The sequence below is a fragment of the Labrus mixtus genome, chromosome 23 (genome assembly GCF_963584025.1).
Source record: "Labrus mixtus chromosome 23, fLabMix1.1, whole genome shotgun sequence".
Lineage (NCBI taxonomy): Eukaryota > Metazoa > Chordata > Actinopteri > Labriformes > Labridae > Labrus > Labrus mixtus.
The window spans coordinates 15,831,624-15,854,404 of NC_083634.1; the positions used below are offsets into that span (position 1 = coordinate 15,831,624).

Sequence of the window (22,781 nt, forward strand, 5' to 3'; positions counted from 1 at the left end):
CTTCCAATTTGTCAAAGAGAAAGTAGAAAAAGGTTAATAACAAACAAACATATGCGCACAATCAGAATAAAACGGAATAAAGAGTTTCCACCAGTTTTCAGGACAAGTAAAATATTTTGCTTTGTGTGCATGTACTCGATTAGTAAGGCTTAAATGAGCCATTGTAATAAGTAGTTTTGCTTACAAAATATACAGTCTCGTCAACAACACATAATGTAGTAAAACCGTCCACCAAGCCTCAACTTTCAGCCAATAAAGTGGTTGTATTTTTAATCAACATCTTACATCAACAACTGCTGTGTCACCCAGACAGTTACCTCTCAGCTCCGTGACTACAATGAGCAAACAACAATACAAATAATCCACTGCTTGCACTGATTTGCCGGGCTATTTTTTAAAGGCTTAAATTAGAGTTTGCCAACTACCCGTGAGCTTGCAGTAAGCTGATCCCTCAAACAGCGAACATGATACTGTCTGCGGCCGGTTCATTGAAGTGAAGGGAACAACAACCCGATCAAGCCGTTCACGATTTCTGGAACGGCATCTCGTTAAACAAATAATCTCCAGGCGCTTTTTCTCTTTACACCTTGACGTGTAAAGGCGACAGCTGATGGGTATGACGCATTAAATCCACACGGATGGGATTTCCCCCGGAAAAAGGCCAAGAGTTCAGGGCAGCAGGCACAATGACACGGCACTACTACAGGAGCAGGGACGTCACAGGAGACATGACCCGGGACTTTAAGGAATCTCTGTGTGGGTTCCTGGTACTCTGTGGAAGCCCTAAAAAGGGAAACTATCTGGAAATTGGTCCAGTTGCTGGAGATGTGCCCGTTCACTTACTTAGTACTGCTGATCTGCCCTCGAGCCATGCACCAATCCCTCACCTGCTTGGGGTACCAGTCCCTGTGCAGCCCCCCTTACTCTGATATCTCTCCATGAATGTATGTCTGTAAATCTAATGTGCTTGGGTGAATCTCGGGCCTTCATTAATCCTTTGGGATTAATCCTTTATGATTACAAAATAAAAAATGTAATAAAAAATAAAAAATGCAATAAAATTATTTCCATATTTTGGTCATTATGAGACTATCTCCAAACAAATTAGCCTTTATACAATCTACAACTGATCTGGTTAATATACTTTATTGTATATATATATTTTATATTGTTGAAAGATCAGAAAGTTATGCAATTGTTGAATTTGTTTTAACCATATATGTTCTTTTTCTTTTATTATCACTTAATCTTTTGATCATTTCATTCATACGTCATAGAGTCGCTATGACTTTTTTTTTTTTTTGGCTTTCATATTTCCTGTCAATCCTACACACACCCGCAGTGCCTATGCACCTGTGAGGTCAGGATAAGTGTGCCATACATTGAGCAAAACCACATACGAGCTCGTGGTTGTATAGCGTTTTTGCGAATCTGCAAAGCTAAAACCACATATGAACTTAGTATCACCTGTGTCACCTTTATGCTTTGACATTAAAACCACACATGAACTTGGTATCACCTGTGAATGTATCACGTTTCTGCGAATATGAATTGTTGAGGTTTTACAGAATCTTGGAAAAAAGAGACCGTCTGGCTATAAAAAAGTGGAAAAGCTGATCGAGGTTTTTTTTAAACTTTTCTAAAGGACTCCACGTCACTCTGACTTTTGAATCCCCATTTTGGGACTTAGTCTCTGAGGCCAAGATCTTTTAAAACCTCAAGTGTCTACACTGTGTTTGGCTTTTACTTTTTACATTTTTATATTTTTACTTTTACTGTTTTGTATTTGCATTTGGAATATCATTTGAAGTTTTTTAATACATTTTCGGAAACTTTTTGAAATCATTTTCTGACTGAAATCATTCACACCACAAAGACCGGAGTCTCCCTTAAGGACCCGCGTGAACCTCGGAAGGTAAGCTTGAGCAGTCACACCACGGCACACTTCTACTGACTTTTACTACACACCTCATACACACCTAACATCCTACAGTTATTCCCTCTCCGGGGGGTAATCTAGAGTCCTGTACCAAGGGTTATTCTTGAATCTAATTATTCTAGAAATTAATGTTAGGCAGATAATCCTAGGGCTATGCGATAATAACAAGTCCTCTCTTCTCCAAAGGGTGTTAGAGGAGTAATTTTACATAGCTCCAGGTACTAGGAGAGTAGACTAGCGGTTGGTAGGGAGTGAGCTCTCACTTAGTTCCAGGAAAGAGTAGTCTCGTTAACTAATGGGTGGTGAGCTTCCGTTAGCTCAAAGTTATTCACCCCTTTTTGCATGTCCAGGACATGTTACAATATTCATCACCGTGTATTTTTGACCTTACAGGATCTTCATCTCGAGCCCTTTTCAGATTGTGATGTCACAACAGACGAGGCCTAACAGAGGTGTTAAAGTCCCGCCTTGAACACGTGTTGACAAGAGAGGTAACAGGAAAAGATCGATGTTTCTACATATAATAGAGAGCATTAGAACACATCAAGAAATATACTGATTTGATGATTAATAGAAATTAATTTCCACCAAATTTAAGAGCTGAACTCACGTTTGAACATGCCTGTTGGCACTGGAAATATAAACTTGATTGATTTTTAAAGTTTCCAAAAATGACCAAGAGAAAGTATGGATATGAAAATCGGATAAGATGATGATTGTCATATCAACCAATAAGACTATTAAAGTTACTCATGCTGGTAGGATGTCTGTCTATTGTTTGATATCAAATTTTTTTTTTTTTCAATCAGACTTAGCCGGTAGTTTAATCCTCTATTCGGTTGAAAAGTTGTTTGAATGAAATCTCTCCTCAGTGTTTGCTGAAAGTGCCTCCAACATTGACTTTACATCACCTGTGTCTATTGAATCAAGGGATCCTCCTCTCTCCTCCTCCTTCAGCCCTGCAGCGAGGCAGTTTTTTGCCGTTTGTTTGGCGAGTTCCCCCAGCGTGGGCTGATTGGTAAAGCTAACAGTGAAGAGTGTGAAGGGGACGAGGGCGGGGCGAGGGGGGGTAGCATGGGGGGTAGACCTGTCTGAGAGGATGCTGCTATTGAGTTGCAAATGAGCTTGTAATTAGCCCTTACCCATTTGCCTGGGGGAATTAGTGTGTGCGTGTGTGTGTGTGTGTGTGTGTGTTAACCCATTTTCCTTAGAATAGTGGTTGACAGTGATAAGCAGATAATACTAATTACTTCTCCTCCCAATTGCTTGTTAATTGTGCTTGGTGTGGATTTATACAGCATGGTAATACCCCCATTCCACACACACACACACACACACACACACACACACACACACACACACACACACACACACACACACACACACACACACACACACACACACACACACACACACACACACACACACACAGATGCATGCCCCCTGCTTTGCCTGTTGGCAAAATCAACAGGTCATTTTCTAAGAAGGAGACTCCTGTTTAAGCCTCTAATTAATTATGCCGAGTGGGATTCCACCTTAAACGTGTGTGTGTGTGTGTGTGTGTGTGTGTGTGTGTGTGTGTGTGTGTGTGTGTGTGTGTGTGTGTCTCCCTTTAGATTACAAAATAATAGCAACAGATACATTTTGGTATATAAAATGCCTTCTGGCAGGAAAAGTACAGCACTCTTAATAGTCACCATTAGGTTATTAAAAACTTGAATATTATTCCATAAAAGTGACAAATCTTCAAAACAGCAGTTTCATTTAAACGAGTGCATGTAGTAAGCCATTTTCCAGAAGTAACTTTCATTATGAAAAAATATAAAAAAGAGTCCTCCACACACTTCATCAGCCGTCGTCTCACCTTCATTAATCCAGAGCGCAGAGGACCGGACTGTGTACTAATGAATCATTGATGTAGAGATGTAAAGTAAACCAGAGCATCACTAGTTTCTTATAATATCATCCAGTGTGATTCTTACTTTTATTTATATATTACTGTTTGAAAAAATGTGTAGAGGTGCTTTGCATTGACTGAATGTGGGCGTGAATAAGAGCCTGATCCACATGTGCGCATGTTCAGGTGGATCCTGATTTATCAAAGGAACAGGTGTTTTATAAATCAGAATTCTTTTTGGTGAATACCATTTTCAGGGTTTGTGGCGTACGTACACTGGAAGTTTGAATTCTATAAATGAGACCCCTGCCCTGAGCACACTTGAGGACAATAGACTTCAAAACGTAATGTCTATTTTAAAGCTTTTTATAAGTCCAATTTAACTAATTAGACATTTTCTCTTCTCTGTGTAATGTTGGAGGACAAGTGAAGGCAAACTTTTTGGTAGTAAACATAAAGTCTGTTCTACCTTTTTGAAGAGCACCTGAATGCACCGTGACTTCTGGTCTCAGCTCAGTCTTGCCTTCAGGTCTGGTGGATCCTTTGGAGAATTCACAGCCTGAATAAGAAACAAACAAAGGACACACAAACACTTTAATATCAGAAAAAGACACAAACCACAGCATTGATTCTTAAATGCATCCATAGCTTTTTTTTTTTTTTTTAACATATACACAACATTTCCAGATTTTCTTTTTACATGAGCTGCCCGTGTGAACACAAATGGCACATTTTTTCACCCCAACGTTACCAAGAAATTCTCCTTCCAGGGCTGGAAGTTAAAATTCTGCGGGAAGTTTGGGTGAGCCAATCTTTGAAAATGGCAGGAAATGTTGAGGAAAATTCTCCGCTAGTGACATGGCTAATGACGCTTATATCACTGAACAGTAAATGAAACTGCTTCACAATCTTTCCTGTTGCCAGTTTGTACTTTTCTGTTCATTCATTGATACTGTGAATAAGTCTAATTTAGCGTAGCGTTGATATTAATGCAAAAAACAGTACCAGTGTCAGACTTTGTCATTCCATCTTGGATTTCACTAGCGTCTTTTTTATGGTGTGTTTTGCCTCCCGAGACCCCTCCCCCCCCTCTTTTCCATGTTGTTATATAAATGCAACCTTTTTTTTTTTTTAAATTTGATTTCAAAATGAAAATCTGCCTGATGTTGTTGCAATTGTAACTGAGCATCATCAAGCAACGTAAAATCATGCAGATGATAAATGGCCAAATTTAGAAATGTAGAAAAAATACATCAAGTAAGATGATTAGTTTAATCACCAATGAACGGAGTTATAATCAATTATAATTGCCTCAGTAATAGAATTTCCTTAATAATAACATCAAGATGTTCTATTTAAAAAAGATAGGCGGTATAATTAGACCCCTGACCCCCTGCCCTTCTCCAAACAGATCCATCATCTGTTCATCCCATCACCATCTTATCATTCATCCTGTTTTAACGGCTTGGGAGCGCTTAAGCAGATTTTGGTTCAGTCTGCCCTCAAAGTGTTAAACAGATTGGGACGGGGATTTCTCGTAATGAAGGTGAGTCTGTGTGTGTGTGTGTGTGTGTGTGTGTGTGTGTGTGTGTGTGTGTGTGTGTGTGTGTGTGTGTGTGTGTGGCGGTCAGTGGCGCGAAGTGTCTGAACCTTGAAAGGGTTAGATTAACTGTGAGCATGATCTTCACTGAGCTCATTTCTCCCCTTCTGTGCTGGAGACTGACACACACACACACACACACACACACACACACACACACACACACACACACACACACACACACACACACACACACACACACACACACACACACACACACACACACACACACACACACACACACACACACACACACACACACACACACACACACACACACCTACCCCCCCTTTCCATTAGCCCACAGATCACACCCGGTATTTTAATCTAGATTTAGGATCCGACACGTATCGAATGGTTGCCTACTGCTTCTAAAGTAATTCTATACGCCCTCCAAACTCCGCTGCACAGAGTCTGGAGAGCAGATCTGAAAACTTCAAACATGACTGCTGCTGAAAGCATCAGCAGACTCACAGAATATTAACACAGCTGTTCAGTGATTGGATGATTATTAATTGTTTCTTTTATATATTGTACAGCACTGTGATCAGCTGCTGCTTTTAGATGAATAAATGTGAACATGCAGAACTGAACAATATGAGTAGAAGATGAGATGTGCAATAATGTTCAGTATTGTCATAATGATGTGAAATATGATAAACAGCTAACTTGAGATTAATTTGACTGCATTATGTTGATGTGACATCCTGGACATTACACAGAGGACTCCATCTAACAGGGACGAGTGTACACAGGCTGAGTGAGAGAGCAATGCATCATTTTTCTCATTTGCAATAAATTAATATTTAGACTTTATATTTCTACCTGTCAGCAGGAGCTCTGCTGTTTTCATATTTCCTTGTTAATTGTTTTGCACCAAAATTCCTTGTATGAGTAAATGTACTTGGCAATAAACACAAATTCTGATTCTGATTCACACTCTTGCAATGTGTTTTTGCTAGGATGGAAGGATGAACCTGTGAGTATGTGCGTGACCTATACTCACTTACATATGTAATGGTTGAGCTCGAGTTTTGTGGACTGAATGTGGAGATGGAAGAATGTCACTAATTGTTAATAAGGCACAAAACTGTCTAATGAAGCCTCAGTGATAAATGAAGCATCTGATCTTTTTTTCAGATATTTTGCATATCTGTGTATCCATTCAGGCCAACACTTGACATCTAGCACCTTCAGTATTACTATCAGCAAATAAAAAAAATAAAAAAAGATTTATTTTCTTGACGTTAAGCAAATGTATCAGGGAAAAGTCTTAAAATGACTCCAAACATAAAACTTACAAAGACCCTCTCACTTCAAGAGGATTTATTTCTGATCTGGCAAAGAAAATCTTAAAACTGACATTTTCTGTTTGCATGAAAATGTGACCAATAAGTTAATAAAAATGCACTGAAGACAAAGAAGTTTTGGAAACATTAAGACTACCACAGGCAGGTTTTGGGGACTCCTGATGTTCACAGATTAGCATTTTGTGTCTAGTCGGCTCATATCTGTATTGTAGACGGATTTGTAGACGGATCATCCCTCACCTGACTGCAACCTTTATGCAAAGCCTCAAATTATCTTTGTCTGCTTATTATCATCTGCTTTAGAACGAAATGTAGGATGTAATCAATAATGTCTTAATTCAGGCTCTGGGTCCACTCAAGCGACAGAAATATTTCTCCTCTGGGCGATGATTTGCAAAGTCCGTTATCTATGTTTGCAAACACAGCTGACAGATGCTTTCAGGATCCTTAACCTGATTAATAAGAAATTTGTCCTGAGACTGATTAATGAGCTGCTGAGATCATTAAGTCCTTGTCCTTGGAGGTGCTCTGTCGTGCGTCGGTGTCTCGGGGCGTTTTTTTCATATATATATATATATATACGTCTCAGCCCTGCGAGAGGTCTCCGAGGATATGGCCTATGGGTGCAACATGTCATGTCTGTTTTAATTACAGGGGTATTAGCTGGCGGGGGATCGCTGCAGCAGCTTTATGTCCTCAAGTGTCCCCTTGGCCAAATGTCGGGGGAAAACACTAAATGATACTGGTTTTGCATGAGGAGCAAAACCCAAGTTACTGCTGCAGCTTTAAAGTTTGAAACCTGGCAGAATTAATTTTTTTTCTTTACATGCTTTGATTGGAACTTTAATGTTTTTCCCCTGCTGCCAAAAAGCCCGAGTTGTTTTCTCCCATCATCCTCTCCTCCTGAGACTGGGCTCCAGCTCCAGATCTGACCTATTAAATAACCTATCGTTGCTTGTTTGCTCACTGAAGTCATCTTGGCAGTCAATGTATCCTCGGGCTAAGCCAAACAAGCTGATCAGCCAGTCACCTCTGTACACACTACCCCCCACTAAGAAGCTAATGGCCGGGACGTATAATCCTTCTCAAAACAACCACAGAGATGCTAATTGTATCACGCTATAAATACAGTTTGACTCCTTGTCCTCTTTCTTTACTCAGCTTGAGCCACTCTGGAAACTTGCGCACAGGCTTCTCTGAGACATTTGGAAAGCCTCAGTTACATAAGAGGGGCAGCAGATAGATGCTGAAAGTGTCGATAAACTTGAAATTAAAAGTCAGGCAGCGCGCGGAGCTTTTACGCACGGGTGGATGCATCGCTTCACGCGTCCTTTGAGTGTTTCCTAACTCCTTCGGTGAGCTGCTGAGAAGAAGCCGGCCTGAGATGTTCCCGCTGCCGATGTTCACGCCGGACCAGGTGGCGCGGGTCTGCGAGAACCTGGAGGAGACCGGGGACATCGAGCGCCTCGGCCGGTTCCTGTGGTCCCTCCCGGCCGCCGTGCCTGGCTCGGCCGGGGAGGCGCTGAACAGACACGAGTCCGTGATGCGAGCGCGGGCGCTGGTCGCGTTCCACGGGGGGAACTTCGAGGCCCTGTACCAGATCCTGCAGAGCCACAGGTTTACGCGCGAGTCGCACGCCAAGCTGCAGGACCTGTGGCTGGACGCGCACTACCGGGAGGCGGAGAGGCTGCGGGGGAGGCCGCTGGGCCCCGTGGAGAAGTACCGGATCCGCAAGAAGTTCCCCCTGCCCCGCACCATCTGGGACGGAGAGCAGAAGACGCACTGCTTCAAGGTAAAAAACCTTTCATACTTAACCCACATGCCCTTGTTTTTACGCGATATTCTTATCCACGCTGCTTTTCCACTGTCGTCATACATTTAAATTATATGACATGATATTAAAACACTGGACAGGCCGCCACTTGCTTCCTGTAAAGGTGCTTTTTAACCTGCTGCATCAAGCCGCCTGGTCTTTGAGCTCTTAAGATGATAATAGTCAGAGCTTTAAGCATGGAGGCCTGCTGCTGCACCAGTTAGTGCAAGTTTTTTTTATCATTGTGCAGAATGCTTCTGCTTTAACACGCTGTTAAAGGAGGACAGACACATTCATTGTGGTTCCTAAATATAACAGAAATAACAGCTCGTTATTTATAGATTCTTGTGCAACATGCCCATTCAGAAAGTTTTCAATACGTCTCAAATGATCGTCTTCTATCTTCTGATATTCCATTTCCCCAAAATTCTTTCATAACTTTACATATTTCACTTATCTTATTTACCCCAGGATTTGTTCTTGTTGAAGTGGTCAATTCAAGTCGTTGTTTTTTTTTTGTCTTTAGTGTAAAGGCCAGAACTCGCACTATGGCTACATATAATTTACATGTTGTCTTTAACACCACCACAATCTCTATCTGCCACCCAGGAGTCAATAAAGAGACATTTATTCAATGTTTAAGAGAAACAATACCGGATTTCTTTCAATGAAAGTATAAGAGTATGACAGCGTGCTGCTATGATTTGTTGAGTATCTTGAGCAACAATGTCTGAAGATAAACAAAAGTTTACTTTTAAAGGCAAATAAACTTGATCCCTTCATTTAAAGTTATAAAAACACATGTGAAATAGACAAATTCATTTGCTAGAAATCACTATGAAGTGGATTTGAAGGTGTGTTTGTGAATGTGTGATCGCCCTCATGTGGTGGGGTGAAGTATTGTTTCATAAGTGTAGAGACTCTTTATACTCTTCAACAGCTTATAAAGCCCCTTAACATGATCCCGTTTAGTGGATGTACATTATGATAATTTATTTATAAATCCGGTATAATAAGATTATACTGAGCATCATATGAGAGTGATAAGCTTATTGTGGTTTAATGGGATGATATCAAAGCACCATATGGTGACTTTTCATACTGACAGGATTTATTTTTTTAGAACAAAATGATGATTTGTTGCTCGGACATTTACGTTAAGAAGTCCGTCTTTGTGCTGCCTGCTCAACAAGAGATCACGTAATAAAACATCAGTGCATTTTTTATATGTTCTCCAGGAAAGAACTCGCAGTTTGTTGAGAGAGTGGTACCTCCAAGACCCATACCCCAACCCGTCCAGGAAACGCCATCTCGCCCAGGCCACGGGACTCACGCCCACACAGGTCGGAAACTGGTTTAAGAACCGCCGGCAGAGAGACCGCGCTGCATCGGCAAAGAACAGGTACGTCAAATAAATTATACTTGATCATGCAGATTTCGATTGTAAATAGAATGAATGAACTTAAGATTTTTTTGTGTTGTTTCAACTTTTTCTGATAAGCAGAAAATAATGTGAAAGTTGACTTCAGTTATAACAGACATTATAAGGCATGGTAATGGGCAAAAATGCTGATGTAGTGCTCCACCTGAAAAGCAGCTCTGTCACATGTGGAGGCTTAATAAACAAACTAAATGAGACTTCAATGTCCTCTGTCTTATCCAGAATGCAGCAGGATCCATCCCACCATCCCTCTGAGAGCTCACCAGACGGCTCCCACCAGGAGCGCCGCCATCACCCCCACTTGTTGCCTCCCTCCCCTCGCCACCTTGGCAGCCCCGAGGCCAGCGACTGTAGCACGGAGAACGAGCGCAGAGGAACAGGAGCCTCCACCCCCGAGATCTCAGTCAGCAGCGACAGCGAATTCGAGTCTTGAGACGCTTTGTTTTATTTTTTTCACGGACGGACCCTGAAGCACCCGTCGTCAGACTTTTGTTAAAGACACTTGAACTGTGTGTGGCTGTGGAAACACTGGAGGTGTTCTCAGTGGGAGGAGGATGAAGATGAGGCCACTTAATGTGGCTGCGAGTGGACGTTTATAAGGGAACATATGCAAAAACAACATGCACTTAAGTAAGCACCATGGCAGATGACCTTGACTGTTACATTAACTAGTTTACTGTTGATCATGATTCAGCCCCGCATACAAAACCACATACAAAGTATTAATACAAAGTATTAATACAAAGTATTAATAGACAAAAGCCTATGGTCTTTAGATATTGTGCACATTAATATTACATTTTGAACTGGTTTCAGGTATTATTTTTGTGTAGATCATTTTCTTATAGTTATCATATAACCAACATGATGCATTTGTATGGAAATTGTGAGGACACAATCAACAATGCCTTGAGTAGGCTATTAAAACATGTAGCTATATTTACAGGCACAATATTAACTTGAGTGTGTCAGATTACAGCAATATGGAAAGACCTTTTTACAACATCTTTATTGGCCATAAATAAAATAAATTTATTAAAATTAGCACAAGAATATAAAAGGTAATCGTGTTAATGGATTATTTGTTTTCTGACTCTGTATTATTCTAATTTTTATCTTGTTAAAATGGGAACTCGGGTTATTATGTGCTTGTAAATATATGGGTGAGCAATTCAGCTCATTTCACTGCCTTAAAAAGAAACTAAAGGCATCATCATTCTTTTATATACTTAACAATAATAATAGCTTTACTTTAGACTTAATTAGCTTTCTGTAGCAAATGATACACACTTACTCCTAAAGCACAAAGTATTTCTACCAGTTGTGTTTTACCTGTTCGTTCTTCTTTTGGTTCCTGTCTGAAATCTGTCGAGCTTTTTTCGTCACATGCTCCTGAGCTGCTCTGAAGATCTCGCAGGAGCTGAAAACAGAAAAGGTGGAACAGGGAAAAGAATGTAAAAGCACTAATCGGTCTTAACTCAATGTGCCTATTACATTTGAGAAAAGTGAGACCCGGTTGGATGTGACTGTGTCCTTCTCATTTCAGGAACGACACGTTTAAAAGGCCTACTGTTTGCTGTCTTTCTTACGACCATCATTTCTCACACTGACACTACTCATCAATGAAAGATGTATTTTGTAAATGTTTATGTAAATAAATTGACTATTTTTATCCAAAGTTTCGCTGACTCAGCCGGTGTATTGGTATAATGGGAGAGACCCCATATTGACCTCATGAAATATGTTAGCCTGCAGGGTCCAAATTAAAATGCAACATTATGTTTTCCAGTCTTATTTGATGGTCACGACACAGATGACTATCTTAACAACAATTATATTTATATTTACTGATTCTGATGAACCAACTGAGAGAACACGCTCAAACTACATTTTAATCATTTGTGGCTCAACAATTTTAAATTAGTGCCAAACAAACTAAAACACAACATTCACTGAAAATACCCTTTAAATAACCCTTTAAAGTTGATATTTTGCACATGCAAGCTAACTATTACACATCCAGTGGACATTTACAGTCAGCCCCCCCAACAAGAGTAAGGCCAATTTCCATTTTCCTTTAAGCTATTTTTAATTTTTTTAAATCAAATTTCTTTCTACATAGTTGCTAAATGTGTCATTATTTTCACCTGTTAACTTAGTCTTGAATAACTGTGTGTTGTGCACTATAGTAGCCTTCATTTTAAACATCTTAGCTTCTCACTGTCAAAGACTTGAGGACTTGTTTTCCTTCTGAAAACTTTCCTAATTAGCAATTCAAGATAGCAAGTTGTTTCTGTAGACTAAGAAGCAACACTTACCTACAGTGTTCAGAACATTTCCTTCTTCCAAAAGTATTCTTCCATCCAGCTACACAGAAAAATATTGTTTATGTTGGACAGTGAAGATTTGAGACTCTTCACAAGCTGCTGCTACTTCCATAAGTAAACAAAGATGGCTGCCGGAAGTGACACGTATTGTACTTTTTTTTTTTACTTAGTTATAAAACTGATTATCGAAAAAGTGCAACAACAAAAAAAACTCCATCAAAGCATTTATCTTCTATAACAAGCTAAGGACCTCAGATTGGTTTAGCTCCTGTAAAAAACATTTTATATTAGGAACTGTATGATAAAAAAAAAAAAGGCTATCTGCTGCTATTTAAAATACGTTTTGTTTTTTTGTACTATTGCTATTTTTTATCTTAATCAGTTATAAATGTAAAACAATGCAATGACAAAAACTAATCATTAGATATAAGTTTACCTGAATAAGAAAAAAACTAAATATAGATTCCTTTGACTGGTATTTTAAAATGTAGCCTATCACATCAAAATGAAAGAAAAACACATAATTCACATAGTGATTTGATACCTGACACTATTGTTTGAGGAAATGAGATGGTTTTAAAGTTCTATCAAAAACCACCAGTAGCTGACTTGTAAATTAATCTATACTATTTGAAATGAACTATGAATGAATTATGGTATTCTTTGGATAGTTGTTGTCATTCAAACGATTAAATACTTAATAAAATTAGGTCTGACAAGTATAGAGACATTTTAACAACAGGATGAGCTAATGTAAGCGTAGGGGAATTTTTGCTATAAAAAGTATTTGTGAATTCCTCATTCAAAAGAACACTACCTGTTTCCCTAAAAAATAGTAAGTAAACAGTATAGGCCTACCTCTTTTGCCATAGTAATGGGTGTTCCCTAAACCAGTAGCCCCGCCCAAGCTCGAAGGACTTCTGCTTACCTGTCAGTTTCAGTCACTGCTAAATTCATGTGAATTGCTTAGTTGTTGGTCCAACTCCTGTCTTAACAGGAGGGAGAATTTAGAGCTGTGTAAACATGGACAGCATGGGGAGAAAAGTGGTGGTCTGTGACAATGGAACAGGGGTAAGTCCATCCAAAGTGTCTATATTGTAACTTCTAGCCTCACAGTCTATTGACAGCACTAGCTATTGTTTTCTACTTTTCCAGTAGCCTAGATTTACGCTTTTAATACGTCTTATCTTCAAGAGTTTTGGATGCCAATCTAAGCAGGGTGTGTAATACATCTCATTTTAAGTTTTTAGTTGCTGTTCATAGAACTTTTCTCCCAGATCATGCAACATCTGAAGGGTGTGAATCTGTGCTGCGCATACTGCAGCCTGTTCTCACATCTGTCTGGACTTGTCCCACTACCTCTAATGTGCACGCAGCCATAAAAGGTTGTGATGCTTTGAACTGTGCAGCAATTGGATGAAAAGCAGGAAGAAAGAATTGAGGAACCAAAAAGGTCCATACTGGCTCTTAATATTGTTTTTGTTGCATTTAAATGATAGCCAGGCTTTGCCATGAAGATTAACACGAGTATTAAACTGTACAATACCTGCATTCACAAGCTAGCTGCATCTATTTAACTCTCTCTGCTAGGAATGTATTGCCTCCCTCCAGGGTAAGGAATGTGCACTGTGGCCACACAGACAAGTTGAGACACTACAGCATGAAGTGAAGTCATGACAAGCAGTGTATGAGATTGTCTGTGCATTTAAAATCTATGCAACAACATATACATGTCCTTGTACTTTCCAAAGGAATTATACTAAATTCTTTAATAAAAGTAATGAAAATAGAAATAATAGAAAAAAAGAAGATGTTATTGATGATTCATAAAGATACAAGATGGGGAAGTTTATTGGATACAGATTAAGCCCAGTGCCGAATAAGACTAAATGAAACTGATTTATCAACTAAAATGATCCATACAAAGGATTATATAAGAATGCAACAGGAATCGATCCATTACTTCACAAGGAAAGTTTTAGTTTCTGTCCATAAAAAAGAGAACTAACAAAAGTTTTCATTCTCAGTTTGTCAAGTGCGGCTTCGCTGGGTCCAATTTTCCAGAACACATCTTCCCGGCCATGGTGGGCCGCCCAATCATTCGATCGAACATCAAAGTGGGCAACATTGAGATAAAGGTGAGGACACTTTAAAGTGAAATGGGGGCCTGTTCGCTGCTCTTTCACTGAATGTGACAGCTGAAAGCATTCGAGAAGCATTTGTGATGTTATTGTGGATACACTCAAGAGAACAAGACCACACTAGTAAACTTTTTATATGATTGGCCTTTTTCAATTTCCTTTATGTTGATAATAGTTTGGACTGACAACAAACAACAACAGCAACAATAACCAAACAGTACAATCATTGTATTTTTATGTGCAAGCTGGGAAATTACCCTTTAATGCACAAACTTACCTTTACCTTTTAGAAAGTCCAGCTTATTCATACCTTTATATTATTTACATTTTCAAAACAGGACTTCTAATCATGATGGGGTAATTTCACAGAGTGCTATTGTTTTTACCCATTAAAGAATCTCATTACTTCTCCCACCATTGTCCTTATGCGTTTGTATTCTATTTAAATCAAAGTGACTGGCTGTCTGTTGTGTCTAGACATATACAGTAAGACTAGTTCAGCTCATTAAACACCTGACCTACTGTACCTCTTCTCCTCTCAGCTCCTACCACAGTAAGTGTCTTACACCTTCACACAACACAGTTCAGTTAATGGGCGGAGAATTCAGACCTTTATCCTCATTGGACCGCAGACTTCAGCACATTGTGAACAACAAAGGAACGATTTCTATTTTGCAAGTTTTAGAGTCGTAGAGCATGTGTCATAGAAACCATTCCAAAGATAATTTGACTATAATTTTTTTGTAAAAATCCACCCTCATTTCTTTTCAATTAAGAAACCTCTATAAGTACTACCAAGGGAACTGGAAGAAAGTTGAATGAAGAAAGACATTTGGGAGGCTTCTATTGAGGCAACAATTGTGATCTAATTACTTAATGTGTTGTGTGGGTACTGTGCCAAAACTATTTCAAATCTCTAGGTTGCTGTTATTTAAATTCGAGGACTAATATGCAGTCAGTACCCTTTTTTAATGTTGTATGTGTAAAATGTATTGAATCAATTAGTTACTTCACAAATCAAAGAAATATCAGACTATTGTCAGACATGTTAAATTGTCGCGTCACTCAATAACAAAAAAAAGGACAAAAAGTTAGCCTCTAAAGGTTACACACCTCCTGTTCTCTTCCATCAGGACCTGATGGTTGGTGACGAGGCCAGCGATTGCCGCTCCATGCTGGAGGTGTCCTACCCCATGGAGAACGGCATGGTGCGAAGTTGGGACGACATGCTCCACCTGTGGGACCACACCTTCGGGCCCGAGCGCCTCGACATCGACCCGAAAGAGTGCAAGGTATAGAACACAGCTGGATGGACGATGGAAGTGAATGTGTTTGAATAATTTGACTAATTATTGTAAGCCATAGATAATTAATTGGTTTTATTTTATTTGTATAAAATTTAATTTTAAACACAAATGTTGCCATTTGATGCATTGTACAAGAGTTAGCTTAAAGCTAGTTTATATCTGCAGTCTTTCATCAGTTAATTGAGTTCACAAAACAGACTTTTTTTATTCTGCTAATTTTTTTAAAGGTCAGCAACCAGCCCACAGGGTCAGACTTTAAAAACTAAGTTAATCCGCTATATTATAAATCACATGAACTGCGAAATAAAAGTCATAAATGACTTATATCTGACCTAATTGTAACTATTTTCTAAACATGTACAACTAAACATTTATACTTTGTATCTCAAAAAACACAAAGTAAGCTTTTAAATTCATTATTATGTATCTGCCTATTCAAGATCCTGCTGACTGAGCCGCCCATGAACCCCACCAAGAACCGGGAGAAGATCACAGAAGTCATGTTTGAGAAATACCAGTTCCAGGGCATTTACGTTGCAATTCAGGCGGTGCTCACTCTGTATGCTCAGGGTAAGACACAAGGACACAATGTTTAATCAATATTTTATGTGATTTATACTTACAGTCCTCGCAGAGCCTTAAGACAAAAAAAAAAAAAAAAAAATTGAAAGGAAATTTTATTTCCTGAGAAATTTCTGTTTGCAGGTTTGCTGACTGGTGTGGTCGTCGACTCCGGGGATGGCGTCACCCACATCTGTCCGGTGTATGAGGGCTTTTCATTACCTCACCTCACACGCCGGCTGGACATCGCAGGGCGTGACATCACACGCTACCTCAGCAAGGTGAGCTTGCTGAAAAATACCTGAAAAACAAGGAAAATGAAAATAACAAGTGGTCTGAAAAGGCTGTTTCTGTTTACATAAAGAAAACTCACAAGAACAAAATTCATTGTGTCTTCTTTCATTTTTGTATCATTAGCTCCTGCTTCTCCGTGGTTACGCCTTCAATCACTCGGCCGACTTTGAGACTTTACGTATGTTGAAGGAGAAGCTCTGCTATGTAGGGTATAACATCGAGCAGGAGCAGCGCCTCGCCACAGAGACCACCTACCTGGTGGAGTCGTTCATGGTACGTGAAGAAAAATGACCAGGGATTAAAAAATAATTTTGGTCTACACAAATGAAGTATGCTTATTTGGTCTCATGCTGAAATGTCGATGAGAGGTTACCTCTCTTGTGTCTTTGTGGTTAATATGCAGCTTAAACAGTCAGTTAGCCTAGCTTAGCATAAAGGCTGGAAAGAGCGGTAAACAGCTAGTCATGGATACAATAAAACCCACCTACCAGCACATCTTAAACTCAAAAACAGCTGAGGTGTAAAGATACAATTTGGGACTAACATGGCTAAAGCTAGCTTAATATTAAGCCAGAGTAACCGGCCAGTAAGCCCAGTTCACTAACTGGCTTGGTCAATGTTGAGTTTTAGTTTACTAATTTTGGAGGAACACTACTTTTCTTTGTCTTCCATCTGTTTTTTACAGTCTATGTTTGAACCATTCATCCACCAGACCTCTGTTGGACTTCCTTGCTCTTTACACTACGTTGTACGTCATCTGACTTCTGCTTTTGCTCCTGTCATAATTATGACGACCACTAGAGGTTGCTGCCTAAGAATTGGCATATATTTATGAGGCTTTAGTTGCAGAACTGATCCAAACAATGGCTCTGCCAAATATGGCCCTGGACTCAGAAAAAGTCAGACTTCTACTGAACTGATTCCTCTGTCTGATGCAGCTTCCTGACGGCCGACTGGTGAAGGTGGGCGGAGAGAGGTTTGGGGCCCCTGAAGCTCTCTTCCAGCCTCATCTCATCAACATTGAGGGGGCAGGAGTGGCTGAGCTGCTCTTCAACTGCATCCAGGCTGCAGACATTGACCTCAGGTGTGAAGCCAGACAGCTACTTTGTCAACATAAAAAGGTGAAACGCAACAAACAAAGCAGGGTCATTTTACCTCCTACCATCTTTTTTTTTTTTTTTACCATGCAGGGCGGACTTCTATAAACACATCGTCCTGTCAGGAGGGACCACCATGTACCCCGGCCTTCCATCCAGACTGGAGAGAGAAATCAAGCAGCTCTACCTGGAGAGGGTTTTGGACGGAGACACAAAGAAACTATTGGTAAGAAGTGCTTCACTGGAGAGTGACGCAGTGGAGCTTAACTCGACCATAATCTGTATTTTAAAATACACAACGTTAAATAAGACGTTACACAACCGTTGATTCTCTTAAATAGCTTTAAATAAATGTCATAATGCATTAAGTCGACAACAACATAAGCCTGAAAGCTAAAGTAATGCATTTCCATTTATTTGATCAATCTTACAAAGCACTGGCATTATATTCCTTTTAATAATAGTAACAGCATTTGTAGAAACGAGCACCACTGGGTCACTTATTCCAAAGCTTTCAGCCTTATCACACAGGCGTCATCAGAAACTATACATTATGCTCTACCATTGTATTCATTCCTATTCATGTTGCATTATAATTTATAGACCTTGGTAACAGTTTTGATTGTTACCCTCTTTATTTGTAGCGTTTGATCATTTGAATAAAGACTGAAAGTAAATGGGCCTTGAGCTGAAAATGATTTGTTGTTACTGTGGATTCCACCACAGTTACTATTTCCAAAGGCAGCAATAAAACGCTCAGTTGTTTGGCATGTTATATCATTGACATTTTAAAAATGAAAGAAAATTTGCCATTGATAATAATCAGAGAAGACTGTAAGGCAGAAGAAGACATAGTGCGAAAAGTGAAGCCAATGCAGACGTTTCTTAAACCTGCATTCTTTCAAATGGCCAGCAGGGGGAGACTCCCATGGTGGCAAAAAAAAAGAGCTCTGAATGTTTGAAGTCGATATTTGACAAAATAAGCCTATTTCTTAATGAATTTAATATCTTGGTCAACATTTTCCTGATGAATTTTACGTCCGAATTGCTAGTTTCACTTCTTCTTCAGCACTGCGTGATGATTGTTTTTTTAAAATTATGGCTCAATTTAGAGTAATTTACAACAACAGGGTACGCTTTAAGGACGTTTGTAACCTTACAAAACACCATGTTCAGCTTACAGTTGTACTTAAAGACACTGTTCTTTACATTTTGTTTAAAACTGTTTTTTAGCTAGCATAACTTAGCATCCTGTTTAGTACAACATTTATCATGACGGAAATGTCGCACCTTGCCAAACAAGCTAGTTCTGTAGTTAGCAAACTTAGCTTCACTCCAGTTTAACCCTACCACCAAAGGGTCACTCTTTGGTGAAAAACAACAACAGAGCGGTGATGGCTTGTGTTTAAAATAGGTTTGGTGAAGAATAAAGGTAGTATTAAATGTGATTTAATGACCTCTTGTTTGCCCTTTCCTTCACCTGTGTAGAAGTTCAAGATCCGCATCGAGGACCCTCCCAGGCGTAAACACATGGTGTTCCTGGGCGGTGCCGTGCTGGCCAACATCATGAGAGACAAAGACTCCTTCTGGCTCTCGAGGGCAGAGTACGAGGAGAAAGGTCTGGGGGTGCTGCAAAAACTGGGAGGTGGAGCCAATTAAAACTGTACATTTTGAAAAGAACACATCGCACATTCAGGATATATTTTTTAAAGCAAATTCATGCTATTATAATCAATAAGTCGACTGACTAAACTGTACAAGAAATGATTGATAACTGAACCAATTATCAGCTGATGCGCCACTTTGTCACCATAAATATATGCAGAACACATCGTCCATATGCTTTATGAGTACCTGAAACTTTTTTGACTTTGTTTAATTACACTGTGACTGCTTAAGCTGCATTTGTTTTTAGTTTCATTTCTATTTGGGTCTAGATTCAGCTTCAGGCACAACTCCAAACAAAGTTTAGTTTGTTTGTTTCACAATTGATTCAATTTTGGTAAAGTATTGGCCTTTAACATTTTGTCAGATCTAATGTCTAAGCCTGTATATTGCAGAGTTTCTGGGACTGTGTAGCAGGCTTCTTTAAATCATTAGGTATGCATGTGATAGGTTTGTATAAGCTGGGAAATGCCAAAGACAGAAAATGCTAAAACATGGTAAATACTAAAATGTCAAACTAGGACGGAGGAGCATGGTTTTCTATGTTTGTCATGTAATTCATAATATATAAAAAGTACTTTGTCTCAATTTTGTTTGGTTGTTTGTGATTCCAGATGTGTAACAGGATTTTTAATAGTGTAATTTATCTAAGGCGCTATGAAATAAATCTTATCAGACATACTTATAAGGCTTTGTGTGGCTGTTTTTTGTTTTGCAAAAAAAAAAAAAAAGATCTCCAAAGTTAACATTTGAATCCATCTTGAAACATCTATGGGTGTTTTTAAAAGCATGGTGTTTGATGGTGTTGTTGTGTGCTGCCCTCTGGTGGCTCAGTTTGTGTAAGACAATCAAACCATGACATCCACACTCCTACAACACAAAAACTGGGTGGACCGACATTGCGAACAGATATTGCAATTCTTTATTGCGATACTGAGTCACCTGACAGAAAAAATACAGTAATGTGTTTCCACACTGAAAAGAAAATAGTGAGCTCTCACAGTGAACACATGCTTCACGCACACACCACATTCGCAGAACCTTTACGTTAAAAATGAAAAGAAAAAAAAAAAAAAAAAAAGCATGCAATAATGTCCAAAAACACGTCAAAGTTCTCCAAAATGAACCTCCTCAGCTGGTTGAAAATCCATACTTAGGTTTGATATCTACCCGACAAATCCAACAATTAAAAGTTAGCTTTAAAATACACAATATGAAGGTGGAGCATGACACTGATTGAACAGTCTGGTGGTGATGACTTGCAGCAGGAGTCGCCAGGAGCTGGTGACTTCTTTTCTTAAAAATGTACATTCAACCAGTCACCTCCGGGTGCTGGTCCAGTTGGTCCGACTGTCCTCTCAGTCTGGTTGTAACGCAGTTTTTATTTTACATCACGGCCAAGAGAAACAGAAGAACTGAAAAGCAGTGGGCTGGAAACATGAAATGAATGTGTGTTGTTTCGTGAAAGGATTAAATTCTGACAGGCAAAAAAATAGAGAGCCTAATACATTCGCAAGTCATTCAGTAAATCTGTTGCAGGTTGTCTCGGAGTGTCGATGTGATGCTTTCTTTTTTTTTTTTTTCCTCTCTTTCCTCTCACATGGTTTTGAAAAAAAAAAAAAAAAATCAGAGAGCTGATGCTTTTCTATCACCTCCCTCCTACTCGCTCATTACTCCACCTGCCAAAAAACACTTAATAGAATACACGAGAAAGGAGAAGAGCTGCGCTTTTTTTCCCCCCTCCATAAAGCAAAAATAAATAGAGTATCTGTGGGTGATTTCTAAAAATAAAAACCTTGTGAACCTGATTTCTTTCAAGGTAAACACCTGTTGTATCACAAAATGGCCTCTCTTTACCTGTTTTGGTCACTTTGGCATTAAGGTTTCGGTCTTGGCTGTAATATGTTTTTTTTTTTTTGTCAAGCTGTATTCAAAGGGGGGGGGGGGGGGGGGGGGGGTTTGAACCCAAACCATTCAAAAAAAAAGAAAAAAAAAAAGGTTCCATCAAGATCTGCAGACTTTTACACATAAAAGTGAAGAAATAAAACATCCAAGTGTCTTTTAAGATTTTACCCAGGACTATACAGCGAAAGGGGTTACATCACCACGGTGGACAATTTGCCTTTTCTCCTGTGCGTACAGGAAGTGGGTTTTTTGTTTCCAGGCAACAGTAGTCTCACAAAATTAGTCTTTGGATTTGAGCCTCCTCACGTTTACATGATGTAATCCCTTCATGGTATAACTCTGGGGGGGGGGTTTTCATGTTTCTGATTACAATCAAATCCATTTATTAAAACATTTCCATGTCACAAACAGTACACTCCTTTACAGCAGCAGCCACACTGAGTGCCGCACAGTACAACTTTTGGCAACAGTCCCTGTGTTGGTCCTGCTGTGCTCTGCATGTTGGTCCATTTAGGGAAGAGTTTACCGTTTAAGGTCCGCTCCTGGTCTGAAGAAGGGCTGAAGTTTTTTTTAACAACAAGTCCTGACCCACGACGAGACACAACACACCGCCGGAGAGAGAGAGACAGAAACAAGAGAGAGAAAGAGAAAGAGAGAGAGAGAGAAAGCGAGAGCAACCATCCATCATCTCCTCCTCCTCCTCCTTCCTTCCCCCTTCCTCCCTCACCAATGCCTCCCACTCACTCCTCACACACCGACTCGCTCAGGTCCACGGCGCCACCTCGGGTGAGCCGCCGCATCTTGCTGAAGTCGTGGTCGGTCCTCAGGTAGGAGAGCGACGGGCCTCCCTCGCTGTGGCTGGCCAGGTCCTGGGGCTGGGCCTGAGGCGGCAGGGCCCGCATCTCGCCGCCGCTGCGCCAGTACAGGGTGTATTGCTGCGGGTCGGACACTTCGAAGGTGGCGGCACACAGCTGCGCCAGGGCCTCGCTGGTCTCTCCGGCTCTCCACTGCAACGTCCGCACGGCGCTCCGCTCCCCGTCCTGGAACAGTATCCGAACGCACCTCTGCAGGGAGGGAGGGGGAGGGGGGGAGAGGAGAGAGAAAAACAGTGAATATATACTGTATTCATGGAAAACAGAGGTCAAGAGGCTTATGGAGTGAGGGCAAAAGAGGGGGAGGAGAGAGATGGAGCCAGAGGAGGAGTAAGAGCTGTGCAGGCAGATAATCCACTACAACAAATGAACCCAAATGATGCTCATAAAAGATATTCTCTCTGAAACAAAGCTCCCGCTTCCCACACACACAACCAGCGGGTCCAAATGAAAATCAGCTCTTAACTGCTCTTTTCTCTGTTGCATGTTACCGCTTCATTGACAAACCAACCCCCCAAAACCCACCCACCCACCCCCAGCAGCGTTAACACATACAGTCCATTAATCTCCCTTTAACTCTGCGCTTTGGTGAAGTTTTCCTAAAGCACATTC

General features: G+C 40.1%; 3 protein-coding genes across 3 annotated transcripts in view; 2 read left to right on the forward strand and 1 right to left on the reverse strand.

Moving 5' to 3' along the window:
• Positions 1 to 7,826: 7,826 nt before the first annotated feature.
• On the forward strand, positions 7,827 to 11,051 carry six7 (SIX homeobox 7). Its single transcript, XM_061030949.1, has 3 exons — positions 7,827 to 8,538; positions 9,798 to 9,961; positions 10,223 to 11,051. Exons 1-3 carry the CDS (start codon positions 8,131 to 8,133, stop codon positions 10,431 to 10,433), a joined length of 783 nt encoding a protein of 260 aa, XP_060886932.1. The 5' UTR covers positions 7,827 to 8,130; the 3' UTR covers positions 10,434 to 11,051.
• A 2,187-nt stretch (positions 11,052 to 13,238) lies between these two features.
• On the forward strand, positions 13,239 to 20,073 carry zgc:101810 (uncharacterized protein LOC493612 homolog). The gene is made up of 9 exons (XM_061031050.1): positions 13,239 to 13,398; positions 14,355 to 14,465; positions 15,602 to 15,760; positions 16,216 to 16,345; positions 16,481 to 16,617; positions 16,754 to 16,903; positions 17,569 to 17,714; positions 17,821 to 17,953; positions 19,216 to 20,073. The coding sequence occupies exons 1-9, from the start codon at positions 13,351 to 13,353 to the stop codon at positions 19,384 to 19,386; spliced, it is 1,185 nt and encodes a 394-aa protein (XP_060887033.1). The 5' UTR covers positions 13,239 to 13,350; the 3' UTR covers positions 19,387 to 20,073.
• Positions 20,074 to 20,296: 223 nt separating this feature from the next.
• The window catches only part of rin1b (Ras and Rab interactor 1b), a 35,680-nt gene continuing 33,195 nt past the window's right edge, over positions 20,297 to 22,781 (reverse strand). Inside the window, exon 12 of the mRNA XM_061031884.1 lies at positions 20,297 to 22,361. Coding sequence (XP_060887867.1) covers positions 22,038 to 22,361 — 324 coding nt within the window. The 3' untranslated portion in view covers positions 20,297 to 22,037. The remainder of the gene's footprint in view (positions 22,362 to 22,781) is intronic.